This window comes from Chlamydotis macqueenii, chromosome 8, assembly GCF_036417535.1.
Source record: "Chlamydotis macqueenii isolate bChlMac1 chromosome 8, bChlMac1.mat, whole genome shotgun sequence".
Taxonomy (NCBI): domain Eukaryota; kingdom Metazoa; phylum Chordata; class Aves; order Otidiformes; family Otididae; genus Chlamydotis; species Chlamydotis macqueenii.
In genome coordinates, this window is record NC_141563.1 from 10,988,784 (window position 1) to 11,004,875 (window position 16,092).

General features: G+C 46.7%; 1 protein-coding gene across 1 annotated transcript in view; it reads right to left on the minus strand.

Moving 5' to 3' along the window:
- Positions 1–1,101: 1,101 nt before the first annotated feature.
- The window catches only part of LAMC1 (laminin subunit gamma 1), a 67,716-nt gene continuing 52,725 nt past the window's right edge, over positions 1,102–16,092 (minus strand). The window contains exons 12-28 of the mRNA XM_086753408.1: positions 15,596–15,817; positions 15,313–15,501; positions 13,617–13,862; positions 13,152–13,305; positions 12,551–12,693; positions 11,652–11,830; positions 11,335–11,491; positions 8,805–9,010; positions 8,300–8,379; positions 7,757–7,894; positions 7,416–7,560; positions 6,673–6,822; positions 6,152–6,266; positions 5,578–5,777; positions 5,193–5,351; positions 4,549–4,648; positions 1,102–4,130 (exon numbers count right to left, since the gene is read on the minus strand). Of these exons, the coding sequence (XP_086609534.1) occupies positions 3,874–4,130; positions 4,549–4,648; positions 5,193–5,351; positions 5,578–5,777; positions 6,152–6,266; positions 6,673–6,822; positions 7,416–7,560; positions 7,757–7,894; positions 8,300–8,379; positions 8,805–9,010; positions 11,335–11,491; positions 11,652–11,830; positions 12,551–12,693; positions 13,152–13,305; positions 13,617–13,862; positions 15,313–15,501; positions 15,596–15,817 (2,840 nt within the window). The 3' untranslated portion in view covers positions 1,102–3,873. The remainder of the gene's footprint in view (positions 4,131–4,548; positions 4,649–5,192; positions 5,352–5,577; positions 5,778–6,151; positions 6,267–6,672; positions 6,823–7,415; positions 7,561–7,756; positions 7,895–8,299; positions 8,380–8,804; positions 9,011–11,334; positions 11,492–11,651; positions 11,831–12,550; positions 12,694–13,151; positions 13,306–13,616; positions 13,863–15,312; positions 15,502–15,595; positions 15,818–16,092) is intronic.

Below are 16,092 nucleotides of genomic sequence, written 5' to 3' on the forward strand. Positions count from 1 at the left end.
CACGCACATTTCAGAGACTCAGCCTAAATCTACATGAGCCTGTAACTTCACCTTAATTTAGGATTTTGCCCAGGCTTCACAGGACTGATGCTGGGTGACCTGAAGATAAAGTGTATGGGCTCGCTTCCTAAGCTGAGCATTTTAGCCCCAAAACGGGGAGCTCCATGTCAACCTACAGCCCACCCCACTGCCCAGTTCTCAGCTCGCTGGCTGCTGCCTGCAGCCCAGCGGAAACAGACTGATTTTACCTGCCAGGATTTTTCCAATGCTGGGGAAAAAAAAAAAAAAAAAAAAAAAAAAAAAAGGGCAAAAAAGGGTATTTTAGAAAACAAATGCACTAGTGGCAATTATAGCTGAAGAACAGAAAGCTGAAGCTAAACAAACTGAAATAAAAGAAAAAGTAATGACAAGAACATACCAGTTGAGAAGGGATTAGCTCTGATGCAAGATAATGAGACGTGCCTTTTCCTCTGCTGGAAAAAATACAAAAAATCCAGTCTGCAGCTATAAGATGGGTGTGATTGCAGAACTGCCTAGTCTGTTATCACAGTAATCTGTCCTGGCATTCAAAACTTGCTTCATTCAGGAATAAAATTTATCCCGGGCTCTGGCAGATGAGACCTGTGGAATAACACAGAGCATGCAGATTTATAGCAGTTCCCTGTAGAGAAATTTCAGCTTCTTTATTCAGAGTTTTTGTTTTTCTTCCCCAGAGCCTCATACTTTTCCGTGCATTCAGCTGAAAGCAGAAAGGATTTACCTTTATGTCACACAAACACCTCCCAATCCCCCAGCCCTTTCCAGGGGGACAGTGCAGCTCCAGTAGCATCAGCACCAACAACATTATCTTATTTTTTTTAAGACCTGGAAAACCAGCAGCACAAAATTCATCGTAGCCATGACAATGGAGCAGTGGACACTGCGAAAAACACACTCGCTATGGCCCCCTGCAGCCACCGCATGAATTCCCAAATTACTTTTCCCTTTCTCCCACCCCAACCCAGCTCATTTGATTAATGAAGCAAGAGGCAAAATCTCACAACTGAGACACATCACCACCACCAACCCCCAAAAAGCAATACTCCAAAGAATGCCAAGGTATAAGGGGTTACAAATATTCAGACTTTATTATAAATAAGAAATACTGTTTTATACATAAAAACTGCAAGTGTTGCATTTTGTTCACCGCCTCAGACAGCGAGACCACAGATTAAGGCAAAAAGCTGGAGTGAAGGCACGCACTGAGGGGGCCACAGTCAGGAATAAGGTGATGAAGGGACTGTCACGCGTTGCCCGTGACATCCAGCACTCCACCAGCAGCTGTCGCATCATCACATTACGTAAAGAAATAACTGGACTTATACAATGAATAATGGCTGTAATGCAGTAGTGATTAAGAGATCGCTTATAAAGATTTTTTTTTTTATTTAAAAATAAAATTCTGTTAAAAACAGCTTAAAAAAAAAAAAAAAGAAAAAGAGGAGAAAGCAGGAAACCTTAGGCCTGAGGTCAGCCAGGGCATGCGCGCATCTTCGCATCTGCTCTTCTCACAGCCTTGGCAGAGAGGTGACGCGGTTACAGCCAGCCATCTGACCAGAGCAGCCGGCCAAGCCACTGAACTCAACGTCCCACGCGTGTGGGCGAGCACGGGTAAGCTCTCCTCCAGGATTAGGTATGTTTGCAGGCTGGGGGAAATCCCAAGCTGGTAAATGGTAAGAATCTCTAGAAGAAGAGGTAACAGGAGCAATGTGGGGTTTGCTGGGAACACCCCCCCGCCCAGCAGCGCCGTTCCCGAGGGGGCACCAAGCCTCCCGCCTCGCACAGTGGTATCAAGATGTCCCCAAATCCAGCTCTCCGACCACCTCAACGCTGGGTCCGGTCTCCTGACAGCGCTACAGCTCCTCACAGCCCAGCTGCAAAGGCACAGCCCCTGCTCTCCTCCTGGCACAACGTCGTTCCCGGGGACAAGGGACACAAAACGGGGTGCGGTGAGCACCAGGCATCAGGGCTGGCTTTGGAGGGAGGGCGTGAAAGCGTCCACCCAACGGGCAAAGTGGTTATTGCCGACGCCCTTACGGGTGCTGAGGATGCCGGAGATGGAAGAAAGCGGGAGCCCAGCTAGGAGAAACACCGAGCTCGAAGGGAATAACGCGGAGAGAAGGGATATATGGTGCACACCCCCCGATGGCTACGGGGGAAAGCACATAGAGGAGGCCAGGCTGTGCCACTCTGGAAATATGGCTGAGTATATTTACACACACATACGCACACATGAGAGACTTCCTCACACTATAGTCATGATAAAAAAAAACGGAAAGAAAAAAAAAAATCACATTCACACAAAAAAATATAAATTTGAAATAATTAATAGCACCAGTGTGTGTCAGATAATAATTTCTTCCCCGCTACGCAAACGTACAAAGTTGCATAGTGTTTAAGGATAGATATATACTGGATGTCAAGGAAGAGGGGGGAGGGATGCCAGGCTGGAGGCAAGGAGGAAGCCACAGAGGATGCTCTCATCTCAGAGGAGGGCCAGAGGAGGAGTGAGGGGCTCCCCGCAGCTCCCACCCAGCACCAGTAAGCAGCTGGGCAGCAATGCCTGGGGAGGGAGCCTGCCGTAAGGGTGTGAAATGCAGACCTGCCACCCGAGCCTGGCCTGAAGTCCCTGTGTTGCAGTAGCTTTACAGTGACCTGATCAGTAGGCAAAAAGAAAGGAGGGCAACTGGTAAACTTCAGCTCTTTCTGCCAGGTTAAAAACAGGCAAAAGGCAAGAGAAATGCCAGAAGATATAAAAATGCCACTGTCCTCCTCCAGGAAGAAGATGAGGAAGGCCTTTTAATTTCCACCTGCACATCCTCTTCCTTCCCCACCCAAAGGCATTGAGCATGAAGGCCAGTGCAGCTGTCAGAGCACTCTGGATGGCAACACTCCTCTTCAGCAAGATTTTTCCTGCTTGAGCAAACTAACCTGTCAATCAGACATCCGTAACCTTAAAAAAAAAAAAACTTTAAAAAAAAAAAATCCTCTGGCAATTCAATAGCCACACCTACAGATGGTAATGCAGCTCATGGCTTCCACACTCCCCAGCCTGGACTAACCCAACAGGTAGCTGCTTACAGACCGGACCCAAAACTTCTCCACAGACCAGGAGCGGGGCTGGCAAGACCTACCACTCCACCAGTATCCCATCTTCCCAAAGAGCTCCTCTCAGAGGCTGCGTTTTTCTCAGAGCGATGCATCATCACAGAAAGCATTTCAGAAAGAGGCTTCGGCTATTTTGTCAGAGGCTACCAATGCTGTCGATTGGCCACTAGTTAACAATTAAAAAAAAAAAAAAATTCACAGGGTCAGAAGTTGGGAAGAGGGATCTGAATGAGTGCAGCTATACTGGCCATTACAGTAATACTTTGGTAGCCATCCCCTTCCTTCATAGGGACAGAGAGCTCTGGGACAGAGGATTTTACAGTCGAGGGGAGAAGAGGAGAAAAAGTAAGGTTAGTTTTGCCTTGCTGTATACAGCTCATATGGTTATTTCTGAACCACAGTATAAAGAGTCCAGAGCATCTCTCATCCTTGCACTAATCAAAGGGAAACTGTGTCTGAGAAAGGGGCAAAGGTGGAGTGCTCAGGAAGACAATTTATATTAAAAACCCTTTGATGTCCAAAGGCGGATATTTAATCTGCTTCTCTTAAAAAAAAAAAAAAACCCAAAACAAAAACTTTCAACTTATCCTGATTTGAAAAGAAAACAGTGGCTGCGAGCAGCGAAGAGTTGGGGATTTGAAGAAGGTAATGTGTGTTAAGGCACTCCATAGCCAAACCACCGCTCCACTGCTCACCGGGGGAATACCCCCCACCCCCAGTGCACCCTTAGGGTTTCTCAATGGACGGGGTATTAAAACAGCCAGACGGCAAGGTCTTCTTGATGTCCTCCAGGTTGCTAATGTCCTTCAGGATCTCTTCAATGTCCCTGTTGTAGGCCTGTATTGCATCATCTTGCTTCCTGGCTTCTCTCTCAAGGAAAGACACTTTCTGGTCCAGGTCGCTGTCTTTCATCTGGTCTTTGGCACTGTTCAGGGTACCCTCAATCTCATTCAGTTTGTTCAAGTCCACCGTCTCTATTTGCCCTGAAAAGGCAGAAGCCAACAGTGAGGTCCATTAAAAAACTCCTTGATGCACTGGTTTGGGATGCTTACACAGCTAAGCCCATACCCACACTGAGATCTCCATCACATTAGGAACAGTGTTTGAAACAGGAGCAACCAGATGGGTCACACCTTCACTGCCTCAGCAAGGGTCCTCAGCTCACAGAAAAGTGGTACTTAACAGGCCAAAACCAGCTTTGAGGCCACCCCAGGAGGAAAAAAAACCAAACAAAACCCTTGCTGAAAACATGCAAACCCTCGTTCTAGGAGCAAACTGACCCATTTGATTCCTGGCACAGCATCAGCAGGGAAGCCAGAACACCAGGCCAGCTGCCGGCACTGCCACGTCAGGCAGCAGGAAAACACTCAAAGGCATAAGGCATGTTAATGGCAGCCTTACCCAATTGATCCAGCAGGTCATTAATGACAGCAAGCAAGCTGTTCACAGAGTTCTTTGCTTTTCTTGCATTGTCTTCTGCCTCCTGGGCAGCCTGTGAAGCCTGCAGGGTATTAGAAAAAAAAAAAAAATTGCAAGCACAAAAAGGCTGTAGGGATTATGAAACTATTGCCTTTCCTTTTCACATGTCCGCCCAAGCACTGAGTCACACACATCCCTGGATCCTCTCTCCAGGATAACACCACTGCGCTAAGATCTTTATCACAGTGCTGGCGAAGACTGACAACCTTTACATAATCAGCTTTCTGATTATTTCAGGATGAGGATCCCTGACAACTGAGTAGGATTTTGCAGGAAAAGTCAGAACAGAGTCAACAGGGCTACAGTCAGGTTTCAGTTAAAATAAAAGGAAAGTGTTGCATTAAGAAAACTGGCTCACAAAATCCACCAGGGAACCTATGCTAATGCCACCAGAGGAGCTCCTTTGCTCACCTCATGTTTTCAATCCCACTTAAAACTTGGAATAGCCTGAATACTGGACCCAGTGTTATTCTTGGAAGAGGACAGCAGGAGAAAAGCCTGCATCGCCAGGACAGCAGGGAGAAGGCACCTTCTCGCCACTGCTGCCGCTTGCCAGCATTACTTACCATGCCTGCCATCATCATATCCTGCTCAGCATCATCCTGCTTCCGCTTCAGCTCTTTTTCTGCATCCTGTAGTTGCTTCATCATGTCATCCACTTCTCTGGCCAGCCCCGTCACGTCAGCGAAAGTCTTGTCAGCTTCAGCTTTTGTAGCAGCAGCACTCTGCCAAACAAGGGGAATATGATGGAAGAAGGTGGTGAAGGTGCAAAACTTCCTTCAATCCTTTTCATCAAAACACACCAATGTCCTATCATGCCACTTTTTGCATTCCCTAGTGGGGAATACTGTAGAAAGCACATAGAGCTCACCAGGAAATACTGGAACAGAGGCATTACACAGTCACACCCCAATATCAGCAGAGGTGGCTCCAGAAACATAGAGGACTCACCTTCTGAACAGAACCAGCAATTTTCTCGGCATCATCTGCTCTAGTCTTGGCTTCACGGGCATCAGCAGCAGCATTGCCAAGCGCCAGCTCTGCCTGGCGTGTCTTATTGTTGGCTTCAGCAATGATCTGGGTAATGGCAGGAATCCTTTTCAGTGCCTCCTCTGCTGCTGTCTTGTTATCATTCACCCGCTTATCAAAATCTAAGAAAAGGCAAACCAGATTCTTATCACTTGCTCCAGAAAAGCCTCAGGATGCATCTTTGACCAAGCTACCCAGGCTTTGCCACCTTGACATTTGAGAGACAAAGAGCAAAATGGGCTCTGGGATGCGTATGATTGCAGCTCTCCCTATTACACATCTTCGGATGCTAGATAAGGAAGTTAAAAAACAAGGAGACTTCTGGTCACTGAAAACATTTCTATTTTTTTTCTTTAAAGAAAAAAGAGTCAAAAGAACCCACCCAACACCCAGGTATTGGCAACAATATGGATGGACCACTTAACCGAGATACCCTGCTGCCAAGTGACTTGTCACACAGGAACTGAAGGTTTCACTGCAAGTGCTTTCTCTTTACCTTTCAGGTTGCTGAGAATGGTATTAGCCTCCTGTAGTGTGCCATTGCCCTTCCGAGCAGCTTCTTCAGCCAGGGCTTTCGCTGCATCTGCTCGAGCCAACAGCTGGTCTGCAGTCTAAGGAGACATGACATGAGTCAACATTATCCTACCTTTTGAAGGAAAACCATCTAGGTGTATCAAAAAGCATCGCTCAGCCTGAAACACTAACACCACAGAGAAGAGCATTCATGCCTGAGTGCTTCCTCTGAAACCAGGTGAATTCAGGTACTTTTGGAATACTGTTCTGAATACAAAGATAACACCACACCTGGCAAATATCCTCTACTCTCCCATATAGCCTCAATGCCCCTGCTTTTACCAGCTTTTTGCATCTCCTTTCCGGGACCATTCTTCGGTATTCTTGTAACTAACAAGCAGTGCTAAGACAAGACTAAGACCAAATCTTTCCTATCCAGCCAGTTACTTGTTTTCCTTTGTTTTTTTTTCCAGAGAACAAAAGCTTGCACAAAACAGAACTGACCTGCTGCTCTGTTTTCCCTTTCTCCAAGAGGTTCTTTACTTCTAACTCCTTTCCTTTCATGTCTTCTCTCAAGTCTTCATAATCTTTCAGCTTCCTGGCAATTAGCTGATCTAACTCCTCTGCTTCCTTCTTGATCTTATTTGCTTCGTTCTGCAGGTGGAAACCAGAAACACAGACAGATGATTCCTGAACGTTAAAGAATTTCTGAACAGGTGGCAAAACATGGTATATTCTGTAACGGTCAAGCAGGCAGAAGCTATGATGGGTTCCTGTCTCTTACAACTACAGTTGTAACTTTGCCTTCAAAGCTCTGAATACCACAAGGGTCAGCACAACGAAGGACAGAGGTTGCAGTTTCATGTGCAATAAAATCTACTGCACTACAGTGAACGCAGGAGAGGAAGCAGTTCTGCAGGCTTCAGAGGGAACTGAAATTTCCGTATGTCTTTGTTCAAGCCAAGATGTTCAGCAAACAACATTTTACTTGATTTTTTGTCCTTCAGAAACTGGAGGAGGTGGGGCTTTGCATATTTAGTTTCCTGCATGCAGGTCTCCTGCACAAAAGCTGAAATGCACAAGCGTGGATTATGCCTAGATGGCAAAAATGCCACAAACTGTTCTGATGCAGAGAAACATTAGCAGAGCACATGCAAAGTATGTCAGCAACCAAGCACACCGCTACAATGCTTGTCTACAATGCTTGATCTTTAAAAAATGCTGCACATGATGCTTCCTACACATACCTCTAGTCCCGTGGAATCCACAGCAGGCAGACTGGTGAGATTAGCGTAGATCTGCAGGGCTTTGTTTCCAGCTTCCTCTGCCTCCGCAAGCACCTTACTGGCCTGTTTCTCTAGGTCTCGAGAAATGTTCCTTGCTTGATTATACCTAAAAAACCCCAAGGATCCAGTTACGCTACAATTTTTTTCTGCAGAACTGACCTTACTAAGAAAGTAGAGAGGCTAAGAAATTGAAAGACATCTCCCATAAAACCCGAAGCATACAATGCTACACAGAAGGCATCTTAGTTTTAAGCACTGCTCTAAAGCCAGGAAACAAAACCAATTTTCTGTTACTGACTCACTTCTGGTTGAGCTCATCAATGTCATTTGCAGTTTGGTTTTCTCCAGCCAGGGTCTTCAGCAGCAGCTGATACGCTTCTGTGGAAGTATCATTTGCTGCCTTTGCTATGCGTACAATCTCATCAGCTTCTTTTTTGTGTCTGGACAAGATTACAGAAGAAAAATAACGCCATTAGAACTGCCAGCCCATGGTTTCTAACCTCAATTCCAGATTTTACTGTTGCTTTCCCTCCCTTCACTCAGATTTGCATATAGAAGATGTTGAAATACTTGCAATGGAAGACGCTGTTTGAGACCATGTCTGCAAGCAAGGCATCACTCCAGCAGTGCCTATGAGATGAGCGAGAGGCACCGCTACGGTTGTACGTGTCCCTCATTCACGTCTAGTGTTTGCCTTCAGTGATACACAGGCACACACCCACACTGCACATGCCCTTACTCAAAGGGCGTGTGTTTCATATTAAGCAAATTGAGTTTTGGTTCCCCCTTGCAGGGAAGAGCAAGGCCCTGATGGAGCCTGAGGAGCGTGTCTTGCCACAGCCTACCTTTCAGCCAGCTTACGGGCCTCTTCTGCCAACAGAGTCATGTTGTTCGGGTCCCCGCTTGACTCTGGAGGTGTAATGGACTGGAAAAAAAAAGAAAAAAAATAATCTGAAAGCTCTTTTTTCATCTTTTATTCATCTTTACTTTAAATATTTATTGTCATGATCTAAATGCTCAGAGGCGTGTCTAACCTATTTCTGACTTCTCTGTATTTTTTTTCTTAAGCCCATGCAGTTTCCACCACTGGTTATCCCTTAAAAACAAAGGTGTTGATATTTACTTAGGGGTTCTTACGTTGATTTCTTTGAGTACGGGCTAAGATACAATCTATGTCAGACATTGGTGATCTTCCTTTATTTATTTCCCATGATCTTGAGTAAGGGAGAAGGTATTTCCATAGGAAATTTGCTACATGAAAAAGAAACAAGCAGGGAAACACACCAGAGGGCACAGAAAGGAAAGGCCTTCTCCTCTCCTAACCACGTGGGATCTCGGCAGCACACTTACCACGTTGTCAGCTGCCATCTTTGCCTTCTCAAGCATATCAGAAGCTAAGCTGATCAAGTCCTCGGTGTCCTCCACCCGCACCCGGGCCTGCTCTGCCAGGTTCTCCGTCTCCTGCACCGTGCCCTGGATGTTCCTCAGCCTGTTGAGCTGACTTGCTAGTGTGCTGTTGATGTCTTTGAGACGATCCATGAGGCCCTGATCTACATCTGAAATACACAATATAAAAAAGAGGAAGCAAAATTAATTACAGCACAAATAAAAGCTGGAGTAGCAGCTTACCACTGCAGGCAACACATTGGTAGGTTAATCCCCTGCTGAAAGGGGACCAGTAAAGCTGTTTCATAAGTCAGTCAGCTTAAGATCAAAGTCATCACCAGAATGTGCATCAAATGAGAGAAATGAGAAGTCATTAACTACTAATAAGACAATCCTGCTGGGTGTTGGAACCAACTCTGACGGAGGATTTTGTGTTCAGAATCATGATTCACCTCCATCACTGACTTAAGACAACAGATCTGCTCCTCAGGAGGTATGAAACACCTGTTTTGTGAACTCTCTTTAAGCTTAACTCCTAGAAGGTAAGCAGAGATGGAGGAATAGTGGGGCTGTACATTATTCCCGTAGCACTTTGGGCAATGGTGCTTACTCCTGAGCCAGGCACAGTCTCCATATGGAGCAGCTAGATGATGTGTGAAATAGAAACCCACCCAAACTCCCCCAAAACCAAAGAGATGACAAAAGCTGGCAGGATAGAGCCTTGATTTTCCAGTTTGTAGGACCTATGAGCCCCTCAAACTCCCCCAAATTTTTGGACCATCAGGTAACTCCCCACAATAGCATCTTAATAATGGAGCCATAAAAGCACAGATATGTGCCTCATGACCAGTGGCAATTGCTTTTGGAAAGGTGAGAGCGTTATTAAAAGTACAAGCAGAAGTCTGCAGGCCTCCAAAATTAAGATTTTTCCCAAATATGTTGCCTTGACCTTGCAGGACATCTTAAGTATTGAACACGAACGTTTGACACATTTCAAAAATATACTACAAACTACATATCAAGTAGAAAACCAGTAATAAGTGCTACAGGTGTGCAAAGATTTTTGCAAGAGTAGTTTTTATTGATTTAACTGGCCTCTTCTTTAGGGAAGAGCAACAAAGCTGGTGAAGGGTCTAGAGCACAAGTTTTATGAGGATCGGCTGAGGGAACTGGGGTTGTTTAGTCTGGAGAAAAGGAGGCTCCCTGTAACTGAAAGGAGGTTGTAGCGAGGTGGGTTTCAGTCTCTTTTCCCAAGTAGCAAGTGATAAGAGGAGAGGAAATGGCCTCAAGTTGGGCCGGGGAGGTTTAGATTGAATAGCAGGAAAAAAAATTTCACTCAAAGGGTTATCAAGCACTGGAACAGGCTGCCAGGGAGGTGGTGGAGTCACCATCCCTATAAGACCTGTAGATGTGGTGCTTAGGGACACGGTTTAGCGGTGGATTTGGCAGTGTTGACAGCTGGACTCAATGATCTTACGGGTCATTTCCTACTTAAATGATTCTATGGTTCTAAGAGGTGGAAAGAAAGATGAAAAGTACCACCACAAAACCCAATCCATTCCCTCACCTTTCTCCAATCTCCACACTCCTACCCTCCCTACATGGGACTAGACATGGATGCCAAGCAGCCAGCATACAGCTACCTCAGCTAAAACTGAGAAGAAGCTTCAGTGATTATTCCCACTGGCAGCAATCTTCCCTAGCAGATGCAAGCATTAGACGCACGTCAGCTTTTTCCCAGCTTCACACAAAGGGGACAGATTTTTCCGAAGTGGTTTGAAATCACTGAACCAACTCCCAGGGGAACACCTTTTACTGCAAAGTCAATAGTCATCTTCAAGTTGCTCTTCTCCAAAACACACATCAGCTTATAGATTAAAAAGACCCTAAGGATAAACCACTGTCACACTGCTTAACGTCCTGCTCACAGACATCCTCTGGTAGAGATGACAGCACAAGAATCAATTTGAAGCAGAGTTTAACAGGACAAATAGCTACAAGCCACAACAGCACTTTTCAGAACATTATACACTTTATGGTGCCATAATTAAGGTGGCCAGCAGGATTTCGAAGCCTTCATTCTGATTGTTGACGATATCCCAACAAGAACTGCTTTATTCCATTTATTTATTTATGCTTTACTTGTCTGAGCAAATTTATAAGCATAATAAGTAAGTATATTGGAAAGTCTTCTGCTTGTTTAAGAAATAAAAATCTCCTTTGCATCTAGAGAAGAGGGTAACACAAAAAATACTTGCATCTATACAGAGCTAGAGGCAGATCTTTACTTCCCATGCACAACAGAGACCACTGGGAGAACAGCAGGGATAAAAGCACAGCCACTGTTAGTTTTGATTTCAGCGCTATGCAAAATAGCTGTCTGTCCTGATGCACAACATAGGCTTGAAATAAAACACTCTGTGTCCTAAGGGAAAGGGAACATCAAATAAAGAGCTCATTTCACATCGGTCCACATCTGATCAGGTCAACTTACCTTTGCTCTTTTGCGCTTCCTGAAGCAACTCCATAACATCTCTTTCTGCCTGCTTCAACCTCTCTTCAAATGCTTGATCGGTTACAGTTTCTTCTCCAGTGCCCAGATTTGCAATAAGATTTTCCAGCTCCTGCAACCTCTCTCGTTGCTCCGCCACCTATGTGAGAGGGACAGAACACAGCTATGACAGAGGGTAAAGCACCTTGAAACTCTCTGCTTTCAGCAAGCATCAGCCAGCCACAGGCGTAGAAGCCGCTGCACAAGCAGGCAAGTGCCACTGTCTCCGGTGGTACCAACAGCGGCGTTTGTGGCCTTACCTTATCTTTCACTAATCTGTAACAGGCCGGACACTCTTGGCAGCCTGGCCACGAGCGGTTGTAGAAATAGTTCTCTTCACACTGGTCACAGCGGCTCCCCACGAAGCCTTCCTTGCACTCGCAGCGACCGTTCTCCTGGCACTGCAGAGAGCGCGAACCCTCAGGATCACAGTCACAGGCTGCGGGGAAGTTAAACCTTCCGTCAGACTGGAGGACGGGCAGAAACACCCTAAAACCCACAGGGCAAGAGCATACCCTCAATATCCTAAACTGTCTGCAAGAGCAATGGGGCACAAACCCACAGCTGGAGTCCCGCTCTTCATCAGGGTACTTCTACTCTGTCTAGCTTGATGCAACACTTATCACGTGTGTTCACAGTGTTGCTATTGCCTCTCCCACAAAGCATTATCATTTTCCACCTCATTTCATTGTAACCAACTGCAGTTATTTTTTCCGCTCTTTACAGACAGGGCTATTGAAGAGGAAAGTTTGGATCATCCTGTTTTTCAATCACGTTTAGAAGATCTGTTTCACCTCAAGACAGAATCTGTATATTCAGGGCGTTTGCAGAGTAGCTGTGCAGAGATTTAACATAAGGAAACGAAGGTTGTTGCAGGACAAGATTCAGAGAATGCATTCACACCAAAGAGAAGCAGGTATCTAATAAGCTAGAGTTGTTACTACCCCCAATTAAAAAAAAAATAATAAAAGAAAGAGGATAAGCTATTGTACAGAGATCAAATTTCATGATGCAGGGTGTGGACATAAAAGTGCCAACTTCTGCTGTGATGAAGAGCGAGGTGAGAAAGTACCTTCCCAGAAACAGGAGGAAAGCAAAGGCAAGGCTGGCTGGGCAACATCCTTCCCATCCGCCTCACTCCAGCCTCTCGGAGACTTACGTTTACAGCCTTCGGAGCCAAAGCCAAAGTGGTTGACCTCGCATCTGTCACAACGCTGGCCAGTGACACCAGGCTGGCACTCACACTGCCCAGTTCGGATGTCGCACTGGCCGTTGGTGGAGCCCAGCGCATGGCAGTTGCACCTGAGGGAGGCAGCCACACGTCAGGTGGTGACACAGAAGGAAGGCACGGGTGAAGCTCCTCTCTGAAGGAGCCCTAAAGAGCACAGCTCAATGTTTCCATTTGCCAGAAGTCACTTTTACTCCTGTGCAGATGCAGGAGGCGAGGCACTGAGTCTTTGAACCGTGCAAGGTCACTTGGTGCCTGCGCTAAAAAAGGAACGCACGAGCCCCTGCTATCAACAATCACACGGTCACGTGCCACTTTTCTATTTAAAACCCTGATTTAAAGCTATTTATAAAGCTATTTATAAGTCAGGCTTTTTGTACAGCCTTCATAGCTCCTTGACTGCTGCTCTTCCCCACCCATAGCAGCATCAAGGCACACTGGTTATTTGTGATAAACATCACATTCCTGCACAAGGTAAGTACAAACACCCCCCAAAACCAGGCTCTTCGCCCCAAGTCAAGGCAAATGTCACCTCTCACAGCCACGTCCACTTTGGAGGTTGAAGAAGCCGGGCTCACAAGCGCTGCAGTCCCTCCCAGTGACGTGAGACAGACACTCGCACTGCCCAGTCACTTGATTGCAACTCGTCTGCTGATTCACAGTGCCGTAGGGATTGCAGTGACAAGCTGCAAAAATAAAAGGGATGGAAAAACATGCAGGAAGTTAGAAGTCCCCTGCTAGCCGGTCCCTAAACGGGCCTGGATCCAAAACATGCAGCAGTCCAGCTGCTGCACTGCACAATCCTTTTGCTTCGGTGGCAGTAAGCGCCCACAAACATGAGCGTTTTAGCAAGTCAGAACCACCAAACCAGGATCAAACCACACATCGCTGCTGACAGGCAGAACAACAGCCTGACGTTACGTCCTAACAACACATCAGGAAACAGCAGCTCTTGCGGACAAAATCATTTTTAAACGTAAGAGGAACCACCTCTCACCTCTGCACTTGTCAGCAGGATCGGGGGCCAGGGGGTTCCCGAAGAAGCCATCTTTGCAGCGGTCACAGTAGAAGCCAGCAGTGTTGTAGATGCACTTGAGGCACTCGCCCGTCTGGCGGTCGCAGTTCCCCACGGCGTTGGGATCGATGTTGTCGTTGCACTGGCAGAGACGGCAAGGCCTCACAGCACCATTTTCGCCCAGTGGGTCTCCAAAATAGGCATCATCACAAAGCTCGCACCTCTTGCCTAGGACATGGCAGAAACACACATGTTGCACTAGAAAACCACCTTCTTCCTCACCTGGACTCCCTTTGCAGTCCCTTCTGAAAAGTAAACTCTCCAGCTTCCTCTCCTTTCATCCTCGTGTTGGGGCCAGAAAGGTGCACAAAACCACACACAAATCCCTCTCCATCTCTAAATTTAAGCTGCTTTTTCACTGAAACTTTGCATTATTAATTGTTTCAGATCCTCCTTTCCCCTCCTATCCCTTTAAGCCAAACCTATTGGTTGTAATTTGTCACTAGTCATTAATTTAAGAGTCCAAGCACATAGAGCTCTATGGGGCACCACCACTCCAGGAAGCCTGACTGCCAACAAGATCTGCCAAACCTCCGCAGGCAGCCACTGAAGCATCCAGCTCAGCAGCTCCCTACACTTACTGCAGATTTGACCTCCCCAGCCAGCTATAAGCGCCACTTCTTCGGCAGTTCAGGCACATGCAAATCCTCTTTCCCTTTATATCCCGAGAAGGCAGCAGGAGACAGAAGGAACTCTCATGCGATCACATAGCTACAAGTAAAGATCAGCTTGTACTGACACCTGAGCTGCAGGGAATCCAGACCCCTGGACTCCAGGGGCTTTTGTTCATGAAGCAGTGGCACCCATAGGAACCCCCACGAGCTGCCTCTGTGCTTGGTCAGGGGCTTTTATAAGCATTTCAAGCATTTACAGGTATTCTATACTTTGGACTCTGCCATACCAAGCATAAAATCAGCAGAGAAGCATGGAGGCTGCCAATCATCCTAAAGCTTCCTTGCTGTTTGCAGGCAGAACAAAAGGCTCTGCTTAAGGACTCAGGTACACGTTGAAATTTCACAGTCTATTGCTAAAAAAAAAAAAAAAAAAAAAATTAAAAAAAATTTAAAAGGATCTGTACATATATTTCTCTTCAAAACCGTTGAGCATAAATTTGGTCTTGCACGTTTTGGGCAGTGTTTGCGAGTTACTGCGGCCCTCCTGCTTCTCCTAGGGAGGGCACTGGCCCTCCCCTGCAAGCATCCCACAGTGCCTCTCCAGCTGGCAAACTGCATCTTCTAATTTTATTTCAGTCTGGCCCACCTTCCTTGCTTTCTTGAATCTATCCTGTTTTCTATCCAATGCCATGCAATTAACAGAGCTCTGTTAGAAGCTAGCATGGCTCACCTACGTAGCAAAGAAGTGTTCAGACTTTGCACAGATGAAGCCTTTGTTCCCCTTTTGTTCTCGAGAGACAGACACAAAGAACATGGGTAGCCCTTGAGCCTCGCACAGGACAGAAAATGGGGCTGAGGAAGGGAGAAGGAGCAGCTTCAGTGCTGCTCACTGTGGGTCAGAGTCCCAGAACTGGCAGGAGACACATTTCCACAGGCATGTAGGGTGTAGGGGGAAAAAAAAAAACCAAAACAAAACAAAACAAACTTTTTGTGCAGGAACACACCTGTAGTGCCAGCCTGGCAGCTGGTGCACACAACCTCCTTCGTGCGGGGCACGATGGCACAGCTTGAGCTGCCTGGGCACGGGCAGGGCTGGCAGTCTGAGGCTGTGCCTGCTGTCGCATCTCCGTAATACCCATCACTGCACTTCTCACAGTGCGACCCCGCTGTGTTATCCCTGCAATTGCACATGCCTGGAACAGAGAGGGACATGGTTTTTGCTTCACCATCCAGCCCAGAAAGAAGAACCACCCTCTTGCTGCTCCCTGTTTTATCAGCCCCTTTTACCTGTCTCGGGCTCACACGTCTCGCTGTGCCCATTGCAAGCACAAGGCACACAGGGGCTGTAGGGTCCGAGGCTCGGTGTCTCTCGCCGGTACCCAGAGGAGCAGCGCTCACAAAACTGCCCCTCATATCCCACCGGACAGGAGCAACTCTCCACCCAGGCTGCGGGTATACCAGGTCCAGGACGAGCGCTTGTGATGGTAACATCATCCAGGTGGCCAGCGCCTAGATAGAACCGAGGGGAAACACTTTGTAACCACAAAGGCTCTCATCACCGCTTCACCAAACACATATCTGAATGGTACAACAGACAGACAGGTGGATGCTCGCAGCTGGTAAGGTGAATCAAGAAGCAAAATCCTCCAGGAAGGTTTAGACAGATGAGAAAAGATGCAATGTAGTTCACGAAGGGTATGTGCAGGGCAGGGAAGTTGAGGATACCAATACAGAGGAGGATGCTGAGAACAGCACGTGAGCAAGTAGGGTCAGTTAAAATAAGC